A 21,044-nucleotide genomic window follows, 5' to 3' on the forward strand; every position below is an offset into this window, starting at 1 on the left:
TGCAGGAGGGGCAGCATGGGGGAAAGGGTGATGGGGAGAGCGTGGGGGAAGACATGTGCAGAGCAAGGGAAGCATGGGGAAAGGGCACAGGGGAAGGGGCCTGGTGAAAGGGTGCCAAGGAAGAGAAACATGGAGCAAGGGGAACTCAGGAGAGAGTTACAGGGAAGGGGGTATGCAGTGTAGGGGAAAGGGCACACAGTGCTGGGGGCGGGAAATGGGGAAGGGTTGCATGGTGCTGGGTGGAGTGCAGAGGAAAAGGCTGTGAGGGAGCATGGGGGAAGGGATGTATGGAGCATAGGGAAAGGGACACACAGAGTGCTCGAAAAGGGGAATGGGGAGTGTGGGAAAAGGGCACAAGGGAAGGGGAGCATGGAGCAAGGGGAGCATAGGAAAATGGTGCGAGGAAGGGGCACAGAGACTTGCAGGGGGAGCTATTGCAGCTCCAGCTCTGGCCTGAACCTGGGTTGGAGCCAGGAGCTGGAGCCACTGCTACTGTCCAGCCTGGTCATGTGTTCCATGCACCCAGCAGGGACAGAACCAGAGCAGCTGAAAAGGTAGGGGAACAACAGGCATCGGGGGAGGGCTAAGTGGCAGGAATGGAAAGGAATTGGAAGGCGGAGGACAGGAGGCAAGCCCAGGGGGAGAAGCAACAGGCAAGGCAAGGACAAGGGTAATGTGACAGGCTGCCCGCCCCCCCCCTGCCACGATTTTCCCTGTGGCAGTGGTGGGGAGGATGAATTTAAGAGAACTTCCAATAACTAGATTCTAAACATTTTCCATGTTTGGCATCCAATAACTGGGAATTATCTTAAATTCAGGTCCATCTTGAATTCTGATAAATATGGTACTACAAGTTTAATCTCTATTATCTTGGTGAATATTGTTTGTGTCAAACTCAAAATAGAGCTTAAATTAGATTTTGTTAATAGTATTTTAAATTTCTTATTATATTTTAACAGCCTACCATTAGCTTTCTTTTTTGGTTCTTATGCTGCAGTATGTCAGTCACTTCAGTTTTTTCTATTTTTCTTTACTTAGTTTGACACAGAAGAGGTTTCCCAAGTTGTTCGAAGGCTCAGATGTCCAGATTGTAACACAGACATTTCATATGATACAACACCTCAACAAATTGCTGATATTTTGGAAGAAGCCAGGTTACGCCTTTTAACAGCACAGATAGTTAGTATTATTAATTCTGTTTGGTTTTATTCTCATTTTCTCTTAACACATTTATTTCAGTGTTAGTAGTCTTATCTCCTAAAGCAAGCTTTTCTATCCCATAGCCCATACTTCATTAGAAAATGAAATGTTCTCTAGGCTGTATTACATGATTTAAACTGAAATATTTGGATCAGACCTATTACTTGAGGAAGTGGAGGGGACTGCCTCCCCAGCCATGGCCCTACTGCCTCAGGAGCAGCTCTTGTGCGAGTCATGGATGCTCTGATCAGTTGCTGTCATTTTCCCTGTGCAGCTGCTAAGCAGCTTGCCAGCTGGCTGTCTGCTACATCATACAGGTAGTTCTTGCTGCTCCTTTACCCACTTTCTGTCAGGCTGTGGAACCCCCAGGAGTAGAAGATGTGGTGTTTGATAGGCTCTGCATCTCAGAAAGATGGTGGAATGAGGAAAATCAAAGAGAGGCTGTAATACTAGGATACAAATTATTCAGGAATGATAGAGTAGGTCATATTGATGGGGGAGTGGTACTCTACATCAGAGACTGCATCAAATCATATAGAACAGATTTTTCAACTGAGAAGCGAGGTAACATCTGATCTCTGTGGATAAAATCTCTGGGTTTCAACAGAAAAATACATATGGGGAGCAGTTGGTTCTGAAAGAGGTAAGAGCATTCTTGGCCTAGTCCTAAGTAGTGCACAGGATTTGGTGCAAAGGGTAAATGTTACTAAGTCTCTGTGCAATAGCAACCACAGTGAAATTGGGTTTGACAACCATGTAGGAGGGGAGACAAAAAGAAAATCTACCACAGTAGCCTTTAACTTTAAAAAGGGAGAAATAGGGATGTAAATACCAATTAAAAAAATATCTGTTTAACCTGTTGTAATTACAATGCTTAAATGATTAATTGTTATGGCAACCCCAGTGCAAGTGGAAGGGAGAGTGGAGCAACAAGGAGAAGAGTGAGAGAGGGACTAGTACCTAATACAGGGATGAGCAAAACATGGCCCATATGCCAGATCCGGCCTGCCAAGGGTTTTGTCTGGCCTACAGTGGGGCCCTTGGCCCTGCCCAGCCCAAGTGTTGGGGGCAGGCCAGGCTGAGGTGCATGCGCCCTGTTCTGCCATCCCTAGGTGTGCAACAGGGCTGGGGTGATGTGGCAGCTGGACTCGCTTCCTAGCACCCCAGTGGCAGCACCTCCTCCCAGCTGCTGCAGCCACTGGATCCACCTTGCTGCCCAAGCACTCTGCCCTGACTGCCCCAAATCCACTGCCAGGGGCGGGACCTATGTGGGCAGAGCTGCGAGGATGAGATGGGGCCATGGGCCAGCAGGGGGCAGTGTCTAGGAGTGGAATGGGCAGGTGGAGCTTGGACCATGGGCCAGGATCTTGGGGCAGTGATAGCGCAGGGCCAGGGGCAGAGCCATGATCTGCCTGCACGCCCCTGCAACGGGCACCAATTCTGCAGGCAGGGGTACGCAGGGAGTGGATCATAGCTCTGCCCTGGGCCCCAGCTCTGCACTGTCACCACCCTGAGATCCTGGACCCGGCACAGCTCGCCAGCTGTCTGCAGCACCTGTCTTCCTGGCCATGCACCCTGCCCATGTGGGTCCCAGCAAGTCTCCATGGTGATCCTGTGATCATGGACAGTGCCAGCATGGGGTCAGGCCCAGGGCAGAGCCGTGATCCACTCCCCAAATCACTATGCCTGCAGAACTGGCTCCTGTTGCAGAGGCGTGCACGGAGCAGATTGTGGCTCTGCCCTGGGACCCTGCCCCACACTATCACGGCCCCATGATCCCAGCCCTACACACCCATTCCTTTTCCCACCTGTCTGCAGCCCCATCTTAGCCACTCAGCCCATCATAGACCAGAGCCACTTGATGAGCTGTTGCAGGGGGTGAGTGTGCTGACCAAACCTGCCACGGCTCACCAAAACTCCCTAAGTGGCCCTGAGGCCCAAATAATTGTCCACCCCTGACCCAAAAGCTAAATTCTGCAGACCCTGGTGCATCTGCTTGCAGCATCCCCACTGCTAGCTTCCAGCAGCTCGGGCTCTATGGCAGGCGATAGGGGTCTCCTGGATCCTAGGCTACTCATGGCAGGTGACAGGGAGGCTGCCAGCAGCTGCACTTTAGGGGTCCACAGAGCCTAGCTATAGGTACTAACACCCACCCCCCCTTGCCTCCTCCTTGCCTCTCCCTCCCGCCTGTCCTGCCACCTTCCAGTTCCTTATGAGGCATCACATGGTTTCCCTTCTTCCCTTTCCCTGCCAGACTGCACCCTGCCCTGCGCTGAACAATAACTGGTAAGCTATAACCAGTTATCACTGGGCTTATCATTTAAATGATTGATCATTTAACTGTTCACATCCATAGTTAGAAAGAAGTTAAAAGAGGCCCCTAAGGAGGTGATGAACTTGCAAGCAGTATGGGAGCTGCTTAAGAACACCATATTGGAGGCACAGAGCAAATGCACACCTCAAATTAAAAAAACAGAAAGTGGACCAAAAGAAAGCCAGCATGGTTTAATAGAAGAAATGAAGAAGCAATAAGTAGAAAAAGGTATCTTTCAAAAAACTGGAAGACAAATCCTATTAAGGAAAATAAAAAAGCATAAACTTGGTCAAATCAAATGTAAAACCTTAATAAGGCAAGCTAAGCAAGAATTTGAGAAACTTGCTAGAGACAAAAGATAACAATAAACATTTCTTTAAGTATATTGGAACCAAAGACCTGCCAAGGGAGTCAGTTGGGCCTTTGGATGATCGGGGTATAAAAGGAGCACTAAAGATGACAGGGCTACAGCTGAGAAACTAAATGCATTCTTTGCATCTATCTTCTCTGTGGAATGTGTTAGGGAAATTCCCTTGCCAGATCCCCTCCTTCCTGGGGACAAGTCAGTGGAGCTGACCCATATTGAGGTTTCAATAAATGAGGTTGTAGAGGAAATTGATAAAAGCTAAAGAGTTGCAAATCAACAGGACCTGATGGCATTCACCCTAAGATCCTGAAGTAGCTCAGATCAGAAATTGCTGAGCTCTTAGCTGTACTATGCAACCTGTCACTAAAAACAGCCTCAGTACCAGAGGACTAGAGGATTGCCAATGTGACTCCCATATTTAAAAAAGACTCTAGAGAGGAATTACAGGCCAGTGAGCCTAACTTCTGTTCTTGGAAAAATGATAGAAACAGAAATAAAAAATAGTTCAGCACATGGCCCACTGGCTGGCCCTGTATCTGAAAGGGACCTGGGGGTGACAGTCAACCAAAGGATGAATATGAGTCATCGGCATGATGAAGTTGCCAGCAGGACAAATAGAACTCTGGTCTGCATCAGCCAATGCGTTACCAGTAGATCCAGAGAGGTGCTCCTCCCCTCCTATTTAGTGTTGGTGAGGCCACAGCCAGAGTACTGTGTCCAATTCTGGGCACTGCACTTCAAGAAGGATGTGGATAAGCTCAAAAGAGTACAGGGAGGGCCACCTGCATGATCAGGGGCCTGGGGGATAGGCCCTATGAAAAGAGACTCTGGGAATTGTGCCTGTTCAGTCTGAGTAAGAGAAGACTGAGGCAACTTGATAGCCACCTACAAGTATGTCAGGGGCAAACACCAAGATCTAGGGGAGCAGCTCTTCAGAAGGGCAGTCCTCAGGAAGATGAGGTTCCAAAGGGCACAAGCTAGTTGAGGAAAAATTTTGGCTAGACATAAGGAAGAACTTCTTTTCTGTAAGGGTAACTAGTAGGGCTGTACAAAGCTTCAGGTGCTGATTTGGTGGCCGAATCTCCAAATCTTAATTGAATCAGAAGGCCAATTAAAAGGTCCGAATCTATTTGGAGCTCTCTGAATTGATTCGGAAAAGATTCATAGAGCTTTTGGCAATTCGGGCAGCCCCAGCTCGCTGTAGCAGGGAGCTGGACCTGGACTCCGTGCTGGTAAGTAGCGGGGGGGTGGGGGGAGCTACAGTCCCCATCCCTTGCCTGCTCCCTCAGCCCCACCTGCTGTCCCAGCCCCGCGCGGCCTCAGCTCCTCACTCTTTGGGGGGAAAAAAAAAAGCCCCCACTCACCAGCTGCTGCCAGGCAGGGGGGGGATCTCCACTGTCTCTCACTGCCCCATGCCACGTGGGGGGCTCTGCCATGAGTCCTCTGACCCTTGCCCGCTCTCCTAGCCCCCCCATGGCTGCTCTGCCTGGCCCCAGATCCAGTTCTGGACTCACACCTCAAAAAAGACATAGAAGAACTAGGGAAGGTCTAGAGAAGAGCCACAGAGATGATTAGTGAAATGGAGGGGCTTCCATATGAGGAGAAACTAAGGAGGCTAGGTCTATACCATTTAGAAAAGAGATGCTTGAGGGGGGAAATTATAAGGGTTTACAAAATACTGAATGGTGATGGGAAAGTAAACAGAGATTTATTATTTAGTCTCTCTTACAATGCAAGAAATAGGGGGATCATAAAATGTAACTACCATATGTACTCAAATACAAGATGAGGTCTCTTCCCCACCCTCCCCACCCCCCATCAGCATGGAGAAAAAAGGCCCTCTTCTTATAGTCACATGCAAGTAAACATCATTAAATGCATGGTCTATCATTAAACTGCTACCAATAGAAACCAACTATGAAGTTGATTTAATGCAGGCAGCACTAAGTATGACTATAAAACATGTGGTTAGGGCAAACATACTGATGAGACCTTTTTTCGGGGTTGGGGGGCTGAAAAATAAAGTGGGTGTTACCTTCATAGGGAACTGGCACGGGGCCTGGGGGCACTGCAATACCAGCCTGGTACCAGGAGGGCCAGAGCCAATCCTAACACCTTCCTCTCAGAATCAAAAGTGCTACATTTGATCTTAGCGAAAAAGGTTGAGATACTGATGTAAACCTACCACAGAGATAGGTTCATGCAGCCTATCTGAATAAGATACACTATAGTCAGGGGGAGGGCTTGGGTGGGGGGGCTATAGCCACCCCAAAATTCACCTTAGTGCCCCTGTAGCCACCCTTCCCAGTGCTGCCCCTGTCCAAGCCCCCACCTCCCCCCCAGGCTGTTGCCACCCATGCAGCTGAACCCGCCCCATTCCCGCACGCAGAGACACAGCACTCCTGGCCCAGCCCAGCCCATGGGGACCATGGGGACCATGTCCCAACTTTGTATAGTGCAGCGCCCCTCAGTTTCCTATGTATCCCACCTCAGCCACCCCTCACTATAGTGCCTTTTGCATGCAGTCCCCCTCAGTGCCGGCTTCAAATCACGGTGAACCACTCCATTGAATACCTTTCAAACTTCTTCACTTTCACAGCTGAGCTGTGCCTTTTATTCTCATTTTCAATTATTCCTGTCTCCAGCCTTAAATGACTGGAAAACGTCATCAAACAGGGCCCCAAACAGTTCACCCAGAATCCCTCTGTTGCTCCCTCTCTCAGTCTGGTGCATCTGATTAGTGTGGCTCCACCTTATGGAGGACAGCCCATATGCATATAAGGTGGTGCCCTACACCTCAGATGCATATACATTTTTGGAGGATCCCAGGATTTATGACAAGAACACCTAGTTTTAATCATAAATTGGGGTCTAATTAACACATGGATTCTTTGTGGGAGGTATCTGGAGTACACACACATACTGAGCAGTGCTAAGCAGTGGGGTCACCATGGCTTGAAATGCTGTTGACTCTGCTGGGGCCTAGCTCAATTAAATTTGTAAATAATGAGCCTTTTGGTTTTGGACTAATATCATACATAATTTGTACAAGATATGAGAGTGTGGGGGGTTGGAATTACTGGACAAACATATTCATCTCTACATGTTATGTCAGAATGGTGATGAAGGGAGCAGGAAAACAGAGTTTTTGCAGATTTTGGGTGGGAAAGTGACTGTGTAGGATGGGCCTATACAGGACAGAGTAGAAAGGACAGTGGGTTTGGAAATTACCAATACACTACAGGAAACTGGAAAACTTCATTAAAGTACAGGGTTTAGAAGGGTTGAGGATGCAAGGCTTGAAAGAACAGGGAAGGATAAGGTAATAGGGGTAAGTGATTTGACAGCAACAAGCAAGAAAGGTGTGGGGGAAGATTTAAAAAGGGAGCATGCAGACCTTATGTGGAAAATTGAGACAGTGATGTATGGGTTGGTGAAGAAAGGGCGGGAAGATGGGAAAGTGTGGGCGTGGGTGATTTGTGTAAAAGTAGCACCATGGAAAGTGAGAAACTTGGTGATGAAAGAAATGGACTGTACTATGAAGGAGTTTTTACTGCTTGCCCTGTTTGAGCTCAGATACTACATGAGAAGGGATGATGATGAGGAACAGATGCTGGGGTCAAACGACCCCGGCTAGGTGATTATCAAGCCTCCTTTTCCCTTTCAGCATTTACACTGCCACTGTGTAACACATGATCCTGAGCAAGATGGGCAAATGGTCTAACCCAAAAAATAGCAATTTTTAAGCTTTTATGTTCTGCATTGAGTTAATGGGATCTCTGACAAAGATTGGCTCCCTCCTACAACATAGCCACTTAGGGCAACCCAAGAGAGTTTTAGAAAAGGTAAAACTGAAATCTAGTAACTAATAACAGTACCCCGATTCTTGATTCCACATAAGGTTAAAACAGCTTTGTTCCCAAGAGGACCTACATCAGCAAGAAACAGTTATAAGTGCAATACACATTAGTCATTCCCCCTCTCTGCTCTCAATATGCACCATATATTGGAGGGTGGCGGTTGTAGGATCTGAATTTTCTGTCTGTGTGCATCTCTTGATACTGTAGACTCCCTTGAGGGGGCAAGGGATATTCAGCAAGGGAACTTGGTGGTTTCTTTTCTCTTTCTGCAGTCTGAATGGGGCAAATGGAGTAGAGTGGGAAGGGAATCCACCCCAGTATATTGACTGCAGTCCCTTCGTCTTTTTTAAATAATGCATTTGGTCTTTGGGCTGAAAAGGTTGTCCCCCACTGGCTTAAGAGCAAACTTAAAAACTTCTGCTACTTGTGTTTCAAAATATGGGACGAAGTCTTGCTGATGATTCTTTACCTGCCCCGTGGGAAGGGAAGAAAGACAAGTTGAAGCTAAAAACACAGCTTTTATTATAGACTGAATTTGACATAGTGTGGCACGATTTTCTGACCCCAAACATAAAAAAAACTTCTAAATTAGGATTTTTTCAAAAAATGTTAGAGACATCAAATGCCCAAATTCTATAGAAATTCAGATCCATGAAGATCCTTTGAAATGATTAGCTTTAGTGTTTTAACACTTGCCTGTTTGCAAATAACAGAACCATCCAAGACTTCCTGTCACAAGTGTGCTTTGGATCTTTTATACTCAGTGGGGACATCTACATGTGATGCTATGTCACTAGCAACTAGGGCTGTCCCTAGGGGGTGGTGAATCGAGGCGACTGCCCCAGGCCCTGTGCTTTGAGGGGCCCTGCAGAGCTCGGCACAGCAGCAGCTCCGCGTCCAGCCGCTTGCTACCCCGCCACCGCCAATGGCAGCGGCAGCTTCTTCAGGTCTGGAATAGGAGCAGGGGTGGGGCCCTGCATGGGCTGATTTGCCCCGGGCCCCACACCCTGCTCGGGTCACCTCTGGTAGCAACACACTACAGCAACGTAGCAACAATGGGCAAAAACTATGACACCACACCTACATCACTGTAGCTCAGGGGTTTTCAACCTTTTTCAAGCAGTGTACCCCCAGTGTGCAGATGCGGAGCTGGGGGGAGGGGGAATGAGGCACAGCTGGATGCTGAGTGGGGGAAGGGGGAAGGTGGTGCACAGCCGGATGCAGAGTTGCAGCAGCCACTGTGTGTGAGCTTCCCCTGCCCCCACGTCTGGCTGAGCAGGTGGCACCTGAGTGGCAGCACATGATGGTGTGTGGCAGCATCCATGCCCACCCACACATACCCACTAGGGCCTTCTCAAGTACCCCCTGCAGACAACCCCTGCTGTAGCTACATGCTCCCTCATTATACCATGCTATGGCAATGTAGTGCCTAAAAATAACCGTGCACAGTGCACACATTGTAGTATGGGCTGTTACTGCACTATCTTTTAAACTCTGGTGCTTATTGCACTGGAGTTTATTGTTCCTGTGCACACAGTTTGAATGTGTGTCTGGGACCACAGCACGTTGAGCTGGGTCAGAGCAGCCCCAACTGACAGGGGGCCCAGAGGGGTCAGCATGCCAACCCAGGGCTGTTGCAACCTGTCTCTGTGCTGTGGAGGGGCTGGCTGGGATATGAGGGTGCTCCAGTGCAGGGCTGACCAGCAGGCAGCCCCTGCACTAAAGCACCCACATGCCCCAGGCAGCTGGGTCAGTGTTTACAAGTGTGTCGCTGCACAGTATAACTGCAGCAAGATAGTACTTGAATTTACAAGTACTACCCTGCTGCAGAGTTTGTTAATTTACTCCAGCCTAATAGCCCTGCATGAATCGATGCTGAGACATTTACTGCGGAGCCAGTTAGTCTATACCTCAGTAAACATGCCATGTAAAGGTGCCCAGAGATAACAAGATTCATCCTGGACAGCCACAAAGGATATGTCTGCTTTTTATCTGTGGCACCTCAAGGGTGGATACTTCTGAGAATGCTTCACATCAATTTACACAGGTCAAACTAAAAAATGCAGTGGTCTTGCTACTCCAGAGGACATCTCCTTTTGGCTGTCCTTAAGACCTCTGTTTGCTTTGTGCTTTAGAATGGCCATAGGGATGTTTCCAAAGGCTTTATCACCATATTTCTGGGCTTGGTATGTAAGAGTAGGAGCTAGGGACCAGGCATGTCTGGGAGCACCTCTCCACGGACACAGTGAGGACAGAGTACAGACATACCCTTAGTCAGAATTCTTAGTAATATCATCCTTTAAATCCCTCTCTCTGCAGGGATGGCAGCTCCTGGTGAGGTCACAAAGCCTGCCAAGTTTCAAGATCGGTGCAGGGGTTTGAGGGGAACTGCACCTCAAACTACGGGCAAGCAAAATTCGTGACATGGGTAACACTGTGTGTGTTAAGGCGCAGCAGGGGGAAAGCTGCAGGGGTGGTGGCCTCTGCTGCAGACACAAAGCCTGCCAGCTGTGAAGGAGATAGGGGTAGGGGGGTTCTGGGGCCCTGCACCTCTAGCTGCTGACAGACAAAACTCATGACATGGGAGCTTGTGCAGCTGACTGTCTCTGTCTTGGGGCAGTTGATTGTCTGTATTGATTATTTCCTGTCCTTAGTCTATGGTTTGGTAGGTGTTGAATTTTGCTAATTAACTGGCTACATTAGCTAGCTACTGTATTGAGCTGGTCCCTGAGTGAATCATGATTGATTGGTAACTGGTAACACGGTAGCTTAGCTGCCAGGCCTGCAGTAGTGTCTCCCAGGCCCCAAGAACGAGACAGTCTGCAACAGCCCCCATGGACCGCAGCTAGAGGTGCAGGGCCCCAGAAGCCAGACTCCCTCTGCACTGATCTCCTCCACAGCTGGCAGGCTTCATGGCCGCAGCAAGGGCTACCATCCCTGCAGCTTTCACCCTGCTGCGCCTTAACACATACAGTGTCACTCATGTCACGGGTTTTGCTTGTCCGCAGCTTGAGGTGCAGTTTCCCCCAAACCCCTGCACCTATCTCCTTGAAACTTGGCAGGCTTTGTGGGTTTCATCCCGCCACGTCTTAGCGCACACAGGGTCATCTATGTCACAAGTTTTGCCCGTCAGCAGCTTGAGGTGCAGTTCCCCCCAAACCCCTACATGATCTTGAAATTTGTCAGGCTTTGTGGCCTCAGCAGGGGCTACCACCCGTGCAGTTTTCTCCCCCGCCCCGTGGTTTAACACATATGAGTTTTGCTTTCAAGATATGAGTTTTGCTTTCAAGAATTTAGGGTGCAGTTCCCCCCAAACCCCTGTACCAATCTTCTTGAAACTTGGTAGGCTTTGTGCTCTTAGAAGAGGCTGCCACCCCTGCAAGTTTCATCCAAATCAGACTAAAAATAACGAAGTTATAGAGATTTCATTGATTCCCCATTAAACCCTATGGCCGGATCTCCAAGGTGGCTCCAAAGCTTCAGAGCCACTTCAGCCGGATCGAAGCAGAAACCCAGTCCAGAGCTCCGGATCGGATCGCTGGTATCCAAAGCGGCTGGATCTGAAGCCAGATCGAATAGCTGCCTACTTGCACAGGCCTAAAGAATATGATATGGCATGAGTGAGGTACGTAAATGCCAATAGTTTAGTTTTTGTGGAAAATACCTCTCTAAGAGCCACACTGACAGTAAGGTAAAGAAGCATTCTTTTCCTTTTGACTCAGGCTGTCTAACTGTAATTCTGATTTTACATAACAGAAGTGTAAGTTTTTTTTAGACTAGACTATTGCTGTCAGTTATGAGGCAATTCTTGTTCTGTAGGCAGCAACAATTATATACTGCCTTAACATACTTAGTATATGACAATTATGAATTGCCCAGTTGTTATGGTTTTATTATAATGTTATGAAACCTTCATTCTTACTTCAGTAGTTGTGTAAGACTTTATTTATAGTAACTGTTAAATCTGTGCTGTATGTATTTTGGTATAACGAGATCTATACTAGTACGTATACATGGGTATAATTCTTCCTTGCCAGCAGATGGAGGTAGAACACTTGCATATTATGCCATCATAGGATACACAATTTCTCTCATTCCAGCTTTTGACAACTACAAGGGTCCTGAAGCATGATAATGATAAGAGCCACTCTTTATACACTCTAGTGTGTAGTATAAACAGCTGTCATGTACAGCAGCAACCTTGGTGTTTAAGATTTGGTACTATAAGCATACTGTGGGCCAAGACTTTCATTCAATATCCCCTCTCCCCTCCCCCACAGGAGAGATCTGTCTAGATTGTGTGGAGGACACATTATTTATTTATTAATGCACTTTTGCTAATACACATTAAATCTAGTACCTCTGGGCATTTATATATATGCTTGGTGGGGAGCACTTTAATTAGAGTGGCTCCTTTAGTTAAAGCTCCCCCACCCCCTTTTTCAGTGCAGGGATGCTGATATACATGATGCTGGAGTCTGCTGGAGCACGGTAACTACCACGCTCCAGCAGACTCGATTAATCAAGTCTACTCTGATGTGCTGTAATTACAGCATGTTGGAACAGCTTCACTGCACATGTATAGGTGCCCTGTGCTCTTTAGTTAATGCAAATTAAGATAAGCTAATGTGCATTTTGTTAGTACCTCACAATGGAGGTATTAGATTTAACGTGCATTCCCTAAAGCACATTAATGCTCGTGTAGACACACCCTCCATTGTGAGGTACTAGAAAAAGGTGCATTAGCCTATTTTAATGCACGTTTGTGAAAGTGCAGTTTTTTGTGATGCTTTAATGTGCATTAAGATAAACTAATGCACATTAAAGTGCATGTGTAGACGTGCCCACTGATATATAGGGAATCACTTGGGGCTCCTATACACATGCAGGGACCCTGCTCTGATGTGCTGGAATTTGATTAATCGAGTCTGCTGGAGCATGGAAATTGACATGTTCCAGCAGACTCTAGCATCTCATGTATCAGTGTCCCCATGCTGAAAAATGGTAATGGGGTGCTTTGAACTAAAGCTTGTTCAATGAGCTTTAGTTCAAAGTGTCCCACTGCCATTATTTGCAGGTAGCAAATTTAATCATGATTAAGGGTTGTTACTGTGCAGTAAGCACATGCGCATGTAAACACATGTTTACTGTGCAGTAAATGAGGCATCTGCACAGTAACATATCTTGTGTAGATGCACCCAGTATGTCAGTTTTTCAAACTCAGTGCTGCCAGACACTAGGGCTGTGTGAAATTTTGCAGGATGTTTCATTTCAAAGGTGTTTTGATGTGTTTTGAGCTCAAAACTGCAAAATCAAAATGAAACAAGCCATCGAAACAGCTTTGAAATGAAACAAGAGCACTCGAAACATTTCAAAAGTTTCAACATGTTTTGAGTTTCAAAGCTGGTCTTACTTGGCTTCAGCACCAGTCCCAGCTGGCAGCAGCAGCCTCCTGTCATCCAGTGCAGATCCGGGGGCCGTGCCCCCCGGGAGAATTCTGGCATATCCCCCAGCCTTCCCGGGGGTACAGCCCTGGATCTGTGTGCTGGATGACAGCATGCTGTTGCTGCTGTCTGGGGCCAGCGACAGCACCAATCTTCCTGGCACTGGGTGCAAGCTGTGTCCAGCGCTGGTCCCAGCAGCCTCCTGTCATCCAACAGGCAGATTAGGGGCCTGTCCACACCCCTGGGAGGGGTGTGGGGCTGCTCTGGATTCCTCCAGGGGTTGCAGGCCCCCGATCTGTCTGCTGGTTTGCAGGAGGCTGCTCCTGCCACCTGCGGCCGGTGCTGGGTGCAGCCCACACCCAGCACCAGGAAGATTGGTGCTGCCATTGGCCCCAGGTGGCAGAACCAGCCTCCTGTTGTCCAGCAGGCAGATTGGGGGCCCACACCCCCAGGAGGAGTCTGACAGAGCCCCGCAGCCCTCCCGGGGGTGCGGGTGGGCCCCCAATCTGCCTACTGAATGACAGGAGGCTGCTGGGATCAGTGCTGGGCTCTCCCAGCGTTGGGTGCAACTAAGATTGGTGCTGTCACTGCCCCCCGCCCCCGAGTCAGCAGCAAAAGCATGCTGTCATCTGGTGCACAGATCCAGGGGTCCAGACCCCCAGGAGGGCTGGGGGATGTGCCAGAATCCTCCCCGGGGAGCATGGCCCCTGGATCTGCGTCGGATGACAGGAGGCTGCTGCCAGCTGGGACCAGCACTGAAACCAAATAAGCCCAGCTTCAAAACTCAAACTGTTTTGAAGGTTTTGAAATTTTTCAAGTGTCCTTATTTCATTTCAAAGCAGCAGCATGCTGTCTTCCGGTGCACAGATCCTGGGGCCCACACTCCTGGGAGGGCTACCAGGGCTCTGCTGGACTCCTCCTGGGGGTGCAGACCCCTGATCTGCCTGCCGGATCACAGGCCACTTGGGGCCAGCAGCAGCACCAATCTTCCCAGGCAGCAGGAGCAACCTCCTGTCATCCGACAGGCAGATCAGGGGCCCGCACCCCTGGAAGGAGTCCAGCACAGCCCCACAGCCCTCCTGAGGGTGAGGGTCCCTGGATCTGCCTGCTAGATGACAGGAGGCTACCACTGCCAGCAAGTGACAGTTTTGCTTGTCAACATCTTGAGGTGCAGTTTCCCAGAACCCTTCCCAGGCAGCAGGAGCAACCTCCTGTCATCCGACAGGCAGATCAGGGGCCCGCACCCCTGGAAGGAGTCCAGCACAGCCCCACAGCCCTCCTGAGGGTGAGGGTCCCTGGATCTGCCTGCTAGATGACAGGAGGCTACCACTGCCAGCAAGTGACAGTTTTGCTTGTCAACATCTTGAGGTGCAGTTTCCCAGAACCCTCTGCACCTATCTCCTTGAAACTTGGCAGGCTTCATGCCCTCAGAAGGGGCTACCATCCCTGCAAGTTTCTTCTGAATCAGACAAGAAATGACAAAGTTATAGGTAGTTTTGTGCTTCCCCATTATAGCCTATGGGCAAAACATCAAAACAGCTTCAAAACAGCAAAACAGTTTCAATGAAACTAAACGGAACAGTGCTTTCAAAACTAAATGAAACTTGAAATGAAACACTGTTCCATTGAAATGTTGAAATGAAAGTCAAAGCGGAATGGTGCTGTGTTGCGCAGCCCTACCAGGCACCATTAGAAGCTGAAACTCTCTTCCCCCTGAAAGGACACTTGGGTTGGCCTGAGATCCCATGGTGAAATCCTCTATGCAGCCTGACACCAAATCTCCACATGAACCTGTGTCAGCCTCAGTGCCAGTGAAGCTAGTATTGGATGGGCCCCCTGAATGTTCCAGAGGGAGATCACCAGTTAGGAGCACATCCGGAAAGCCTTTACTACAACCTGTCAGCCTACAACCACCAGATTCCAGATGGAGCAGAAAGGGTCCTAGGACTTTCCTGCATGCTGAGTCAATTATTGAGGCTCAGTATGACTCAGTCAAATTATGGCTTTGGAGTCATCTGTGAATGAGAAAGTGTATGCAATTTATTATTTGAAGGAAAAAAACCCCAAATAACTGGAGTTACTTCCATTATTGTCCACTTACACATTCAAATCCTGCCTTCCTTTTCTTCTTTGTTGTAAAGCATAATATAGGATTTTGCTGTTGAGAGGAACCTAAGGAACAGGAATTGTGCCATCCTTTATGCCATCAGCGTGGGGCAGGAAGGGAGGCAGTGCAACAATGTTTTCTGTGGGTATTGCTAAGGCAAAAAGTCTGATCAAGGGCTCAGGGCATGATATGCATCCCCAGGTGAAATGTATGTGGAAAAAAATCTCTCAAAGAACCATAGTTACTAGTAAGTAGTTTCATTTTCTCAGAAAGTTAGGAAGTTACTCAAAACAGAACCGTTCTGTAATTTTATAATATAAGGTCTAAGGGTAGTATTGAAATAAATTAACTTTTGTGCTGAGGAGGAGATAATCATCCACCTACTCTACTTTCTTGACATTCTCTATAATTGATCTTACACTAAACATCAGTCTTTTTCAGATTACATTTTAAATATTAACATGCCATTGCAGTATCTGTAGTTGATGTTTCTTTACCATTAATACTTATATTAATTGCATGTAACCTTAAATCTAAACTAGATTTCTAGTTATGCTGATTAGGCCTGTGTGAGTCAGCAGCGTTCCGATCTGGCTTCAGATCTGGCCACTTCAGATGGCCGCGATCCGATCCGGAGCTCTGAACCAAGTTTCCGCCTCGATCCGGCCGAAGCAGCTCCTCAGCTTCGGAGCCGCCTAAGAGGTCCGGCCATACAGTATAATGGGGAATCAATTTATAACTTTGTTGTTTCTTGTCTGATTTGGATGAAACTTGCAGGGATAGTAGTCTCTGCTGATAGCATGAAACCTACCAAGTTTCAAGAAGATCAGTATAGGGGTTTGGGGGGGAACTGCACCCCAAATTCTTGAAAGCCAAACTCATGTCACGTCTAGGCATTACAACATAGGGTGAAAACTGCAGGGGTGGTAGCTCTTACTGAGGCCACAAAGCCTGCCAAGTTTCAAGAAGATCAGTTTAGGGGTTTGGGGGGAACTGCACCTCAAGCTGTGGACAAGCAAAATTCGTGCCATGGGTGACACTGCGTGTGTTAAGGCACAGCAGGGTGACAGCTGCAGTGATGGTGGCCCCTGATGAGGCCACGACACCTGCCAGGTGTCGAGGAGATCAGTGCAGGGGGGTTCTGGGGCCCTGCACCCCTAGCTGCTGACAGGCAAAACTCATGCCAAGACTGTGTCTGTCTTGGGGCAGTTGATTGTCTGTATTGATTCTTTCCTCTCCTTAGCCTGGTTTTGTAGGTGCTAATTGATGCTCGTTAAGTCGTTATGTAGTAGCTAGGTCCTGTGTATTGAGCTGGTCCCTGGTCCCTGAGTGAATCATGATTGATTGATTGGTAACTGGTAACACAGTAGCTTAGCAGCCAGGCCTGCAGCAGTCTCCCCCCTCCCCGCCCCAAGACGGAGACAGTCAGTCCCGCAAGCACCCATGGTACGAGTTTTATTTGTCCACAGCTTGAGGGGCAGTTCCCCCCAAACCCCTGCACTGATCTTCTTGAAACTTGGCAGGCTTTGTGGCCTCAGTAAGAGCTACCAGCCCTGCAGTTTTCACCCTGCTATGTTGTAATGCCTAGACGTGACATAAGTTTTGCTTTCAAGAATTTGGGGTGCTGTTCCCCCCAAGCCCCTGCACCGATCTTCTTGAAACTTGGCAGGTTTCATTCTCTCTGTAGAGTCTACCACCCCTGAAAATTTCATCCAAGTCAGACAAAAAACAACAAAGTTATAGATATTTAATTGTTTCCCCATTATACCCTATGACCAGATCTCCGAGGCGGCTCCGAACCACTTTGGGAAGCCTAATGAGGCCAGCGCTTCGACCCGAGTGTGCTGCTTCGGACCCCAAAGCGTCCAAAGCTTCTCCGGATCCGAAGCTCTGTCCAAAGCCTTGCACAGCCCTAATGCTGATACAGCCTCATTCATGTGGAACTTGCTCTGTTGTAACTGAGATCAGCATTTGGTCCTGGCTGGCTTAAAGAAATATATCCCCTTTCCTTCCCGCTTCCCCAGACAACCTGCACAAACCAGGTTGAGCAATTCAAGAACAGAAAGAATTATTTTTATGGAATAGTAGAAGTTGGACTATTGTTGCAGCCATGAAGTTCCAGGAAATGTATGAAAGGCAATCATATTTGTGATCTCTTTTATTGGACCAACTGTATAGTTTAGGAAAACTGTTGGACAAGCTTTCCAGCATCACGCGCCTTTCCTCAAGTCACTTGATGCCCCAAAATGCATCCAGCTGCTCTCCCACCTATACAGATGGTCCAGTAACAACTATCACAAAAAATCCTTGCCTGTTACAGAATGTGTACATATTACAAAGGCAAGTAAACAAAAAATCCCATTTATTTCCATACTTAATTATACACCTATATTTTTATTTAATCAAAAATAACAAAAGTCAGATAGTTTTTGGTCATTGATTTTTGCTGTTAATTTTCATGCTGTGGTTATTTTTTGTTTTTTTTTTTTAACTAGGCCAGTTATCAGAAGCAATATAATGCTGGAATGCTTAACCAAGATGCTGCCCAAACATTAATAGGTGCTGCAGAAAGCTATGTTGATGCTAAAGGGAAGTAAGTGCTTAATTTAATTTATTTTTTTTTAAAGAGGAAAATCATTTGGATATTGCAAATTATAGGTCACCCATGCCCAAATATGGGTGTAACCAATATTTATAATATTCACATTACCTATATTTGTTCTTACGAATGAGTAACATGTAGATGCAAGCAGGGCAAGTACATGTTTTTTAGGCTTCCTTATTGTATTAAAAGTTTGCTCTGGCTGTATATATTCTACATATGAAAATAGTATGGGAGCAGTATGTAATATGAAAATTGCCTGACTTGATACAGACAGTACAGTAATTTACAAAGCTGTGTGTACAGTAAAGTTATTATCTGAAATAGTTGTGCCCTCAAGCATGATTCGCTTCAGGCAAGCCTGCCTCATAAACTGGAAGCAGTTTAGGCACTCCTGTGCAGCACTTGGGGCATTTTCACACATGCTCTGGATGGGATGGGGGGAGTGCCACTCAGAGAGCCACTCTAATTAAAGTGCCTGCAGTGGCTCTCGTGTATCAGCAATCCCACACTTCAAAATGGTGGTGGGAGTTCTTTAACTAAAGCTCATTGAACGAGCCGTAGTTAAAGCACCCCCGTCAGCCTCCCCATGCATCTACAAGCACCCTTGGTGTGTATTAATTAGCATTACTGAGTAGCAGTGCTAGTTAGCTTGCATCAAAGTAATTGGCCCACTTGTGTGGTTGTTACACTGCTTCTGATTTAGGAGGAGGCAGACATGGAGGCCACTAGAGCATGTTAATTAGCATGCTCTGACATGCTTTAATTACGGTGTGGTGCCTCCAGTGTCTCATGTATCAGTAATCCTGCACTAAAAAATGGCAGTGGGAGTTCTTTAATTAATGCTCATTGAACGAGTTTTAATTAAAGCACCCGGATATATATTTTTGTCTTTGACCATACATATGTTGAACGCAGAGCTGGCTCTAGGGGTGTGTGGGGCCTGGGGTATAACAGGCTGTGCAGGGCCAGTTTGGGGGCTGGGGGGTGGTGTGCGGCTGGAGTGCAGAGCCGGTGGCACGTGGCGGCCAGTGGGGACTGTATGGCACTGTCCGCGGGGCCCGGGGCAGTCGCATTGATTTGCCTCCCCCAAGGGACGGCTCTGGCTGAACTCATTTACCTAAGTGAGGCACAAATTGAGTTTTACTTAAGCAGGCACAAATTGAGCGCAGAATTTGATCCAATTATATTGTTATTCACATAATCAAAGTGTAAAATAAGAAAGAATACTATAGCATTGAATATTTACTACTGCATTTATGAAGTGTCTGTTCAGGTGATACTGTAAATTGAATCATCAACTGTAATACATTTATGTTGCTTTACTCCAGTGGAGTTGTACCAATTTACACTTGTGTGTATATTATAGGTTTATTTCCAGCAGTATAATCTTTTTGTTTTAAAATAATGTTCTTAGGTTTATGAATATTCATGAGGTAAAGACATATTGGGAAAGCAAAGGACTATTTGTTCTTTGTAAGAGACTGCTTTCTGATTGGGTTTACAATGTGAAAGACGAAAAATCTAAGCCTTCAAGGTAAGAATAGTACAAAAATTCCTAAATAAAGTTTTATATGTACTACATCTCAGTTTGGCCATCAGCACAAAATTATTATTTTTACCTGTTTTTAAGATTATTCTTTCATACCATCTTATTGTTTATTCTTTCAGCATTTGCAACATTTTCAGTATATACAGCATAGGAAAGAGCTTTTGAAGTGATTTGTATATGTTTCAGAGGGCGCATCCACACATGCAGCATGTGTGCTTGCAGCAGCTCAAATAGAAGCGGTGCAAATTTGAGCCAGGGCTTTTTGCCTCAGCGCACATGTCCGGACATGCACTTCGGTGTGGGGCAAAGTGTGAGATTTGGGGCAAAATAACCTTGCCTGTCTCCTCCTGGAGCTAGAGGTGATGGCCCCAGCAGTATAAAAACTTGTCCTAGCAAGCAGCTCAGGACTAGGCTACTTGCCCTTAGGCACTTCTGGGGCACCAAGTGGCAGGACCTGCTTGACGAGGGCATGGCTGGGGCACCCAAGTGACTGAGTCTGTACTCCACCCTCATTCCATGAGCCACTGGGGGCCTCAGCTGGCGGCTTCTCCATGGAGCTGTCGCCACGGGCATATACGTGTCAAGCTTCACGGACACCCCGGTCTCCTGCCCCTTCTGCATGCAGAGGGAGACCCTGGTGCACGTGACCCTTGTGTGTGCCAGGCTGCAGCCCCTCCACCTCCAGAATCTTCTCCTGAGATTCTGGTTGAATTTCACCCCCCACCTTTTTGTTTTTGGTCACCCCATCCACGGCCCCAAGTCCCAGGAACTCCTGGTCAACTTCCTCCTGGCCCTGGCCCAGACCAAGTGGGCCCTGCACTTGGCCAAGAAGGAGGCTCTGGCTGGGAAGGTGCCCGGAGACTGTGGGACCGCTTTCCTCTCACTTGTTTCTAGGCAGAGCACCAGTGGGCAGTGTCCACTGGCTCCTTGGATGCCTTTGAGGACCGGTGGGTGCGGCCTGGGAGGCTCTGCTCAGTGCCCCCCTCAGGCGCACTCATTTTCAAGTTTTGACCCTTTGATCCACACGACACTCCTATCCTGTTTTTTTCATTAGTTGTCCCAAATATTTTGTTGTAGCATTTGCCCATTAGTCCCCATACAATAGGGGCTACTAGTTAACCAGGTGGGCATTAGGGCCCACGGTATTTGAATGTTACGAATAGACAGGAGCTTCTGGGGGAGAAGTCTCTGAGAGAAAGTTGGCCACACCCCTTCCTATCTCAGGCAGCTGTTGTTGCTGTTGCTGCTGCTGCTTGATCTCAGGAGCTTCTCGGGACTCCACCCCTACTTCTTGGGGAAGCAGACCATGCACCATGTAGGCTGTTGCTGCTGCTGCTAGCCTACTGAGGAGGGAGCTGAGGAGGGAGAGGAGGATCCATGTGGTAAACCAAAGACTGCAGTGCTGGTGTCATCGGGAAGGCTTTGGCTTTCATGACCACAGCCTGCTCTTTGGCGAGAGAGGCAGCGAGCTGCTGGGAAGAGATGGCCTGCACCTCTCTCCCCTAGGGAGGAGGCTCTTCTCAGCCGGACTGGCTGACCTGCTCCACTGGGCTTTAAACTAAGCCCGCTGGGGGACGGGGGGGGCGACCGCCCCTGCT

The 21,044-nt window shown here is 47.8% G+C and overlaps 1 protein-coding gene across 1 annotated transcript in view; it reads left to right on the top strand.

Moving 5' to 3' along the window:
* The window catches only part of LOC102386082 (sodium/hydrogen exchanger 10-like), a 187,372-nt gene that overhangs the window by 74,665 nt on the left and 91,663 nt on the right, over positions 1 to 21,044 (top strand). The window contains exons 12-14 of the mRNA XM_006019214.3: positions 1,039 to 1,179; positions 17,788 to 17,885; positions 19,312 to 19,431. Coding sequence (XP_006019276.1) covers positions 1,039 to 1,179; positions 17,788 to 17,885; positions 19,312 to 19,431 — 359 coding nt within the window. The remainder of the gene's footprint in view (positions 1 to 1,038; positions 1,180 to 17,787; positions 17,886 to 19,311; positions 19,432 to 21,044) is intronic.

This window comes from Alligator sinensis, unplaced genomic scaffold, assembly GCF_000455745.1.
Source record: "Alligator sinensis unplaced genomic scaffold, ASM45574v1 scaffold907_1, whole genome shotgun sequence".
Taxonomy (NCBI): Eukaryota; Metazoa; Chordata; order Crocodylia; family Alligatoridae; genus Alligator; species Alligator sinensis.